Raw genomic sequence first — 10,348 nt, forward strand, 5'->3', positions numbered from 1 at the left:
GAGAGAGAGAGAGAGAGAGAGAGAGAGAGAGAGAGAGAGATATTGAAATGCCGTATTTCCTGGTTGCGTTTACTGACAACGGGAGGGGAAGTCCGCGGAAACGAAACTCCTTCCTGCTCAGCAACGCGTGCGACTTCAAATAACACAATGGGTACGGTCGAATTGTCGAAAAATCAGCTCCTATCGTCTATTCCTATCTACTATTTATTGACCTTTGCGTGACAAATCACGGGGTTAAGGAATAGTGGATACGAGAATTAAAAAGCACTTAGGAAAAGAGACTGCGGTGCTTTAAGAATCCGACTGCACTTTCACTATCCCACGCATTTATGATGCGCCATTAATGTGCGTCTGCTGTGGGAGCTACAGGTTTCTATAAAACGGACTACTGAAAGCGCATCTACTCTGCACCGTGCTCTCTGATGGTGCTGTTTTTTGCTTTATGAACGAGGACAACAGTGAGACATATTCTTCATTACAAAGGTTGGAATTGAAATAAAAAAGGAAAGTGAAACGTACGCGTGACCCTCATCCTCCGGTCCACACGTAGCCTATTAATCCACATTTATTTATTTATTTAGTTTACATGAATCCCAATAGCCTACGTATGATTATATGAAAATATTTTAAAACAAATACAAATGTGTTTATTATAAACTAGTTATGCCTTAAACTATCACTTTGTATATCACCATTGAAACATGTTTTAAAACGTTTCAGAAACCCCACACAGCTCCAGTACACTGAAATATGGACTTCACTTGATCATTTCAGTGAAATAAGTAACCTTCATATTTCTCCTTTTGATTAATACAGGTTCAAACGTTCAAAACAAAGCACTAAAGCAAGTGTAAGAAATGTTCTTTTATTCGAAGCCCAGGAGTCGATTTAAAAGAAAACGATGTGAAGTTCTCATGAAAGTTTAAAAGGAGTGTTTAATAAATGGATGCAGCAGTAGGCTTTACAAAAGTTTCACAGCTATTACAGGCCACTGACTGAGTGGAGCTCATCAGTAGTTACTGTCTGGCGGTCCGGAACAAAACAGAGGTAGATTTCACAATACAAACATGTTTTATAGAACCACCCCTTTCCGACCATACAAGAAACAACTTCAAAATAAGACGTGCTCCGGTCTCGTGCTCTCATTGGTTGGTAGCGGGGGCTGGATCCTGTTGGCCGCTTGTCACATGGGGTTCTCCGGATTCCCCCCATGTGAATCCGGAGAACCCATAGACTGTATATATAGACAGTCTATGGGAGAACCCCATGTTGTCGCCATCTTGTTAGTGATGTCCTGAAGCGCTCACCTACGATATTCTATTATGCAATCCCTCTGAGGTTTATCAGTTATCAAACACGTAATAGTATTAATGCAGCATCAATGAGTGAGAGGTAGAGGCGGTGTGTTTAGTATGTAACTCCACGCGTCCTTCTCCCTCTACTCATACAATACAATATTAGCTTTATGCTATCTGAGGCTAAAAACCACATCCGGTAATAGCCTACTACCGGAATTGGACAAATATGATCGGTCCTGAAACAGTGAATTATCTTTTAATGTTCCGTTTCAATATATTGATTATTTCTAACACAAGTTACAGTATACGTTTTAATTTGCTTAATGAGCACCGTAACTTTCATGAAACGCATTTCTCGTCGCGATCGATAGTTTCAGTGAACGGCCGGATGTTGAGTCGCGGTAAATGTTGCGGCCGCAAAGCATTGTGGGACAGCATTTTCTCCTTTCCACAGCAGGGCTGGCATTGAACCCATAACCTTCTTGTTGAAAGACAGCCACGTGGGAGTGAGATACAGCACAGGGATTTTAGCCTTTGCAGACTATTTACATGCACAAAAACCTATACAGTGTAACAAACTACAGGGGAAAACCCCATAAAGAAGAGGGCCTCTTAAATTATTTTTCCTTAGTTAAGGAAATTATTAAAGACTGATCAAGGCTGTTAGCAACTGGATATTCATGTGTTGGTGCAAGATTTCTGCTTATGTTCAAAACTTTCTGCACATTTAAATTCTATTCCACATATCTGTTCTCTCTGAGAAGTTGTAAACCATTTCATTTGAGAAGAAGTGCTTTTTATCATAGTTGGAAAATCTAAGGAACCCTTCTGATCAGGTATAAATTCAACTGATTTTAAACTTATTGTCTACACAAATGTTAACTTAACCATCTATGCAGCCCACAGCCACTTCCTGGAGTGTTAAGCATTCTGGAGTATAAAGGAGACAGACCCAGCTATAAAGAAAGTACATTTTGTTTATCAAGCTTGTATTGTAACAGTACTATAAGGGACCTTTTCTATAGCAGTAGGGAAAGAAATGCTGTCTCAAAACAGGATCCAGTAGACAATCATCATTTCTTTATTGTAATCACAGTAATGGTTGACACAAATCTGCTTTTGAGAAAAATATAAGAAGGAGGACAGCAGGATTATGCAAAAATACTACTTTAGAGTGAATACGTATTAATACTCAAAGTAAAGCAAAAATAAACTATGTTGATCTCTTATGCGCTTTTTTACACAACTGGATCACAGGTAGAATTCCTTGCAACATGATCGTCCTTATACGAGCTAGTTATTCTCTTGGCTACACCAGCTACATAACGCCATTCACCTCAAATCAGAGGAATATTAGAAATATTGGCATGGAAACAGGATTTTAACAATTTACAAAAATATCTCACTGTGATAGTAGGATTAGACTTTTTCTTTCTCAAAACCATTTAACCAAATCCCATCCACCCAGACAAGCTTTACGTCCTGTCCCTCCCATGTTACCTTAACACATTAGATTTCACTGCCCTCTCAATGGATTTCCTCTCCCCCCTCAGAGGCACTCCGCAGTGGCCTGTGTGCAGTCAGAAGGCAGTCAGCAGAGCCTTCTTTAAGGCGCTGCACAGCTGACATCTGACCTGACAGTTCAATGGGCGCACCCCTACCACGCTGGCATTGCAGGAGGATGTATGACTGCAGATAAGACAGAAAAACAGAGTTACATGCTGCTCACAGTGATAAGAGTCTCAGGAGGGTTATTGATCAACCAGTTAGCACAATACCACCGGCTGTAAATAGGAGCCTATGGGGCATCATAATTTGTATATAAGATTGCTAAAAAAAAGTAAAATATATGTAACAAAATGTAGCTAAAGTACCAAAAGTAATCATCATTCTGCACATTGGTGTATTTCAGAATAATATCTCTGATATGTTTTATAATGATTGATCATTAAAGTGTTCTCAGAGCTGGTAAAGGTGCAGCTAGTTTGAATGGCTTTGTATACTGCAGAGTAGCTGCTGGATTTACTGCAGGTGAACTAAAGTCTGATTTAAGGGCTGATTATATTTACCATCATAAATCAAAATCTGTAAAGTAAATAAAGGTACAACATTTATGTAAAGGAGTAATAGTACATAATTAACCTCTGAATTGTAGTGGGGTAGAAGTATAAAGTTGCAGAAAATGGAAGAGGGTGAGAGGGCGGATCTTCTAACTTAACCTCCAGCTCCACCATAAATATTTCCATCAAGATCTGCTGTACCTTGTGGTTAGAGCTAATGCTACCATGCTAAAATGGCTAAACTAATACAATTAACTTTTATACTTGATAACCCTAAACATGTTAGCATTTTCATTGTTAGCATGTTATGTTGTAGCTCAAATAAAGTATCTGCTAATATTCTTTTGTTGGACGTTTTCATTCATCTCCTAATCAATTGCCTTATCAGATCATTGATAATCAAAGTTTGAGCTTTAACAGAAACCAATTCCTCATTAAGATCTTGATAACTGAGGGCAAAACGACAAATACACTAAATAAACCTATAGAACCTTTTAGAGTGAAATATTTAAAGCCAAGATGAACATGGGATTATACTGTTACCACAGTTGTAGATAGGCATTTTCTCAGTACTTCCAATCTCTGTAGTCCGTAGAAGTGCAGTACCATGAGGAGCAGCCCCAGAGCACAGACTGCAGCCAGCAGGCCGAGCATCAGAACATCTGTAATGGTAGAACAGCAAACATATCACGCTCACATACATTATATCTCTTCTAAATATTGTACACTTCTCTTTATATAAGATAAACTTTATCGATCCCAATTTGGGATTTTTTTTTTCTATCACAAATCACATAACCTGTGAAACTTTATAAGCCTTCAAATTGCAGGGCCATTTAGCAAAATTCAGCACTTTCAGTTGAGAATCCTAGAAAATAACCTGACAGCCGCAGGTATTGCACACAACTTGAATATGTTGATGTGAGTCTTTCGGACATGTTTTAGTTGTGTGTCTGAGACCATCAGCACTTTTTGCCGCTGCCGCCATCCTCGGCAAAATAAATAATAATAGTCAGATATTTTAACAACCCCAAGGCTGTCTGTAATGGAACTAAGTGTTGAGTGGAGTGGTGTGAAAATTAATGGTGTACCACAAGAGCATGTACACACTTTAGGCCCATATATACAATGCGTTTCGTGGTTTCCCTTTTTAAATGCCGAAGAAGACAAACTGTTAGCTGTCGTCTTTATGCTGTGATCAGGTGCGACAGTTGACCAAGAAGTAATTTGACGCGACAGACGGCTCTGTTGAAACTGGATCTTTGATGTTGGTTTGGAGTGTCAGTGTTTATTTACAAAGTGTTTCACATTTACATCTCTGTGAGGAACCGTTGACATTCAGATTCAGTTCCGTTTTCAGCCTTTAAACCAGTAGTAACACACACAGGAACTCTGGCATATTCAAACCATTCAATTCCAATTTATAATCTGAGGACACAAAGGTCAGTTTCTGAAAATCCTGCATAATTGCTTTTACTTCATGTACTTTTGGTATATTTTGATGCGATTTTTTGATTTTAATAACGTAAGATTTGAATGTTGGACTTACCATTCATACAAACCCTATCCTCTTTGAGAGACAGTTTAAGCAGTAAAATATACATTGTGCATCCCTAATTTCCTGACTGTTCCAAGAGTCAGAGCCATGGGTCTGATGTTATTTTTCTGCAAACTAAGACAAAACACCTCCCTAGTTGTTCTCTCCAGTGGGTTTCTGTGTTGATGTACGTACCAATCTGTTAATAAGATTGGATTAGTGCACTCAAATTACATTTTTCATGCGAGAGGAAGAAATTATATTTTACTTATTGTAAATGCACCAAATTATTTATTTTTTTATTTAACTTTATTAGTTTATTTAATCACTTGTTAGCAAACGCCATTTTTATGAGACGTAGAAGCTTCGGACTTTCAACAGTGGGGTATTCACTGACTTAGTTTACGTCATGGATTAACACATTAATATCTCTTCAGCTTGTGTTAACCACAGACCTTATTTCAGGCTTCTAAACAAAACTTGAAGTGGTAAAATGCTAAATCCTTTCCGGGTTTGAGGATATGCCTTTACCATTCTATTGTGTGTCTGTTTGAGAGGATTGCGGTACGTACGTGAGCTCCTGGAGGGCGGAGAGCTGGTGAAGGCACAGTGAGGACCACTGAAGACAGTTTTAATGGTGAAGAGGGACGAGATGGAGACGGTCACACAATACTCCACACCTGGCTGCAGGTATGGGATCACTGTCTCTTCTTTGTAAGGCAGGCTCAGACTGAACTACACACACACACACACACACACACACACACACACACACACACACACACACACACACACACACACACACACACACACACACACACACACACACACACACACACACACACACACACACACACACACACACACACACACACACACACACACACACACACGGAAAATGTTCACTTTTAGGCATGTACTTATTTTTTCCAGATGCATTCGTATGTAGGTTTTTTTTTTTTCTTTGTAAGGTGGTAAGTAAAGCTGTTAAATATTCTAATGTTTGGGAGTCGAAAGCTAAATATTTCACCCTGTATTGCAGTATAAACATAATCTAGCATGTAATCTAAAGATTGATGAAAGTACTCAAGTACTGTTAATGTACATTCCACGGCTGTGCTTAAGAAAGACTGTTCTCATGTTTCAATTTATATAAAAAAACACGAAGTAAATATTCCTGGTTTGGTGACAGGGCGTTCAGTGTTGCTGCCCCTACCTTCTGGAACGCTCTTCCTGCAGAAATCGGCAATGCTGCCTCCCTGGACATCTTCAAATCCTCACTAAAAGCTCACCTCTTCACCATAGTCTTTGACCACTGACTCATCTTAGTCCCCCGTTCTTCTACCACAACTGCCATTTCTGTTTTCTATTTTATTTATTTGCCCTACTTTTTGGTTTGTTTATTAGTTTTCTGTCTGTCCTCACAACACGGAAAGCGGCCTTGGGTACCTAGAAAGGCGCTATATAAATTCAAACTATTATTATTATTATTATACAAAAAGAAATAGTGCAAGGCCATCATAACGATCCAGTTTGGGTAATTCCAATCCCAGACATGTGGCAGTGAATGTGGTAAAGCTGATGCACGTCACTTCCTGTGTCAAAGTATTTATTTTTTTCCCAAGAAATAGCCGCCACACACCAGGTGTTGTACAGGAAATGCAGAATGAAAAACAGGTGGAATCACTGAAGAGTGAAAAGAAGTAGTCCATCTGTGATTCTATCACAGCACATTTACACTGTTATACAAGCTTTACACTGACTACTTTACATTATATCAAAGTGTCATATCTTCAGTGTTGTCCCATGAAAAGATATAATAACATATTTACAAAAATGTGAGGGGTGTACTCACTTTTGTGAGATACTGTATATATATGTAGGGTTTTTTTGGGTTTTGCAACCTCGATTTTTCTAGCCCTCTCCTGGAGTGATTACAATCTGGCCCAAGGTCGCTACATTTTTATACACACTTCCAGTGGATCATTAGTAAAAAGTGAAAGAGATTATTCTGAGGAGACTATACAGTCTTTAGGGAAATCCTACTCATTACACTTTTTGCATTAAAAAAGAGATCTAATTTTAGTAAGCTTTAGCTGCTAACACTGCCACTAGTACTGTGTTACTCACGGTGTTACATCCCCTGCTGGTTTGTGGTTTTTGAAGCCTTAAGTTTGGCTTTAGGAACCAAAATTGACCATATTTAGACAAACGCGTGGAGCTGGGGAGGGATAAAAGACTGCTACGCCTCTATCCCGTTAGTATATGCTGCGTTATCCTCTTTTTCAATCAAAACTGCACAATAAGACTCTAAACTAACAATTGAGATCTTTTTTGAGATTTAGTTTTTTAGACCCGAAGGCAATGTTCACCTCTTACCTGTACATCATCCCTGGTCCTTCGCATTTTGAGGACCATTTGTCTATATATTAGACCGACCTCCATTGCTGTAGGAAATCTGAGCCGCAGAAGCAAACAGTTCCCGCAGCCGGACAAGGACACATCCACAGGTCCCAGCACCGCTGCAGAGACATGAACCTCACTTACTGTCAGTCTACTGGTGGGAGATTCATTGCAGGACGAATAATCATAAAGTAAAATCGTGAAGCAAAGATGTCCTGCATTCACATGGTGGACACTACATTTCCAATAAATAGAAAGCTTATGTGCATATCTTTATCTGGACCCATCAGGTTATCCATCGTCTACTTTGCAGTGTGTTTGGTTGTGTGTGAATTTAAATCTTCCGTATGTTTGCGAGTGTTTCTCACTGTCTGTCAGAGGCTGGAATCCCCCCAACACGGTCCAGTTGGATGTCTGGGTGAGTGTGAAGGCCTGGACTCGGGCTTGGTAATGTTCAAAGTGGTCCTTGAAGGCTCGGGTGAGGTTACACTTCTGTCCGGCCGTCAGCTTTGCACACGCTGCGAGCGGTTTCCATTGGCTCTTCCTGCTGAGAGGTACAGCAGATATTTTTAAAAATGGATTATTTTTATTTTAAGATTACATTTCCTGTTAGAATTTGAAAATCAATATAATGAATGTTTTAGCAATGATCCAGCACTGAACAAAACAATTAATGTTGACTTTAATTAAATGTATTATGTATAAAAATGTCACAGAACTGTAATAGGTTAGTTGAAAGCAATAACATTTAGTTGAACCTGACATTTTTTATTTAAACTTGCTTTCAACTAACCTAATACAGTTATATGCAAAATGGTCCCCATTATCATTGAAATTCAAATGGCGAACAGAAAAAAAATTGGCCCCCAAGGGATAAACATGGGCATGTTGGTGCTTGTATCCACTTTTGATAGATTGTTACAGCTCTCTGCAGCACTAAGAGGGGCCGATAATGCATCATCATAAACATGCAGCACAGCGAAATGAGTAATATATTTAGAAAGCACTGAAAACAGCCACTCCATGAGTCATCCTCAAACATGGAATTCACACTTATGTGTTAAGTTATGATTTTGCTACATGTTCTCATGAAAAATGAAAAGAGCTGCGTCAAACAGTTAGGAAGGTGCCAAAGAAACAAAAATCAAACATTTAATCAACAGTAGAATGAAACTTAGTACAAGTTCAATGTTAAGGTTCCTGAGGGAGATATTGTACTTTACACTCCACTATTTGAGACATTTCAAAACTTAACTTGCACATGTTGATCTGATCAGGTATAAAGTGCAAACAGAGTGATAAGCAGAGGTCGAAGAAGTACTCCGATGATTTACTTAAGACAAAGTAGTAATACTACAGAGTAAAAATAATAAGGTTACAAGTCAAAGTAGTGCACATTTCTACCGGGGTAAATGTAAAAAATATTTGCATCAAAATATACTTTAAGTACCAAAAGTAAAAGCACATTTAAACACCAGATATTTTGTCATTATTTAATTGTATTTATTGGTGCAATCATGTGTTCATCACTTCAAGGTTTGAAACCTTTGAAACCTTGAAAGTTCATCACTTCACTGTAGTACCTGGTGAAGGTGGGATTTAATATAATCACTTTAAACACTAGCTACTGGGTAGTTCAGCCAATAATAATGTATGATAGTTAATGTGTCTATTTATATTTTTTATAAACCTAAATCTGCAATGTACCTAGAGTAAAAAGTACAACATTTGATAACTAAATGTAGTGGAGTAAAAGTTGTATAATTTGAAGTACCTCATGTTATACTGAGGTACAGTAGCTGAGTAAATGTGGTGACATTACAACACTGGTGATGAGTATATTGTTAGGGTTAGGCCCTCTGATTCCCAGCGACTGAATACCTGAGGCGGAGGAACTGAACAGTGAAGCGGGCATCTGACGGGGTCCCGGGGCCCGGCAGGAAGCTGAGAATGTGCTCCATGTTAAAAGAGGAGATGGAGACATTGGAAGGAGCAGGGAGGGACACACTCACCTCTGCAGGGGGACAGAAAGTGAACCCCAATTTAAAGGGACAGTGGTACGTTGAACTAAACATGGCACTAAAAGATTTCCTGTTCAAAGTTATGCATCTGAACACGTATGCAGAGATGGGGAAGTACTCAGATCTTGAACTTGAGTAAAAGTAGAAAGTACTCTCATCAAGTACTTAAAGTAGCGACAGTAAAAGTAGTCATTGTCTGATTGGTCCATTTCAGAATAATATCTCTGATATGTTTTATAATTATTGATCATTAAAGTGTTCTCAGAGCTGGTAAAGGTGCAGCTAGTTTTAATGGCTTTGTATACTGCAGGGTAGCTGCTGGATTTACTGCAGGTGAACTAAAGTCTGATTTAAGGGTTGGTTATATTTACCATCATTAATCCAGATCTGTAAAGTTAATAAAGGTATTGAATACGTATAGTGGAGTACAAAGTAACAAAAGACTACAAAATGCATTTCAATCTTTCAGGTAAATTAGTTATTTCACACCACTACAAATATGTTTAACAGAATGTCATGCATTTATAGATACTGCTATCATCCAAACACACAAAGGTCACTCCAAAGGTATAAAAACAAAGACAGGAGGCTGATTTAAATCACACATTAACAACCCCCTATTCCTCCCCACCTTTCATCCAGGGAGCATTACCAAGGTGTAGCTGCAGAAGCAGAAGCATCATCCACAGCTTCATCGTGCTCCATGGACCGTGTCGAGGCTCGCAGTTAAAGGTAGATAAGGCTGGGTAAAGGGTTAGAGCACACAACATATAGAGTGATGGGAGTATGTGTGGGGGTTGGGAAACATACACAATGTGTTATCATGAGAACAGTTGAGTTTCTATTTCCCCAGAAGTCCCGCCCTGTGTGTGTTCTCTTCCAATCATGCAGTGAGTGTGTGAGCGTTCTGTCTGACACTGGAGTCAGATCACTTCACTTCACCTCTGAGATGAGGCTTTTTATTTGTACTTTGTTTTTTGTCCACTTTGGGAAATTTCTGTTGAAGAATTAGTACTTTTTTGCACTGGG

General features: G+C 38.9%; 1 protein-coding gene across 4 annotated transcripts; it reads right to left on the minus strand.

Annotated features, from left to right (window-relative positions):
- Positions 1 to 2,356: 2,356 nt before the first annotated feature.
- On the minus strand, positions 2,357 to 10,325 carry LOC134867749 (interferon alpha/beta receptor 2-like). 4 transcript variants are annotated; one of them, XM_063888547.1, is made up of 7 exons: positions 9,951 to 10,325; positions 9,180 to 9,312; positions 7,667 to 7,842; positions 7,275 to 7,417; positions 5,468 to 5,630; positions 3,902 to 4,020; positions 2,357 to 2,987 (listed from the first exon to the last, which is right to left on the minus strand). In XM_063888547.1, exons 1-7 carry the CDS (start codon positions 10,087 to 10,089, stop codon positions 2,826 to 2,828), a joined length of 1,035 nt encoding a protein of 344 aa, XP_063744617.1. In that variant the 5' UTR covers positions 10,090 to 10,325; the 3' UTR covers positions 2,357 to 2,825. The 4 variants fall into 4 exon arrangements, with proteins under 4 accessions (XP_063744617.1, XP_063744620.1, XP_063744618.1 ...); XM_063888550.1 differs by having other exon boundaries at positions 9,972 to 10,324; XM_063888548.1 differs by having other exon boundaries at positions 7,667 to 7,845; positions 9,972 to 10,324.
- Between the last annotated feature and the right edge of the window lie 23 nt (positions 10,326 to 10,348).

The sequence above is a fragment of the Eleginops maclovinus genome, chromosome 7, assembly GCF_036324505.1.
Source record: "Eleginops maclovinus isolate JMC-PN-2008 ecotype Puerto Natales chromosome 7, JC_Emac_rtc_rv5, whole genome shotgun sequence".
Classification (NCBI taxonomy): Eukaryota; Metazoa; Chordata; class Actinopteri; order Perciformes; family Eleginopidae; genus Eleginops; species Eleginops maclovinus.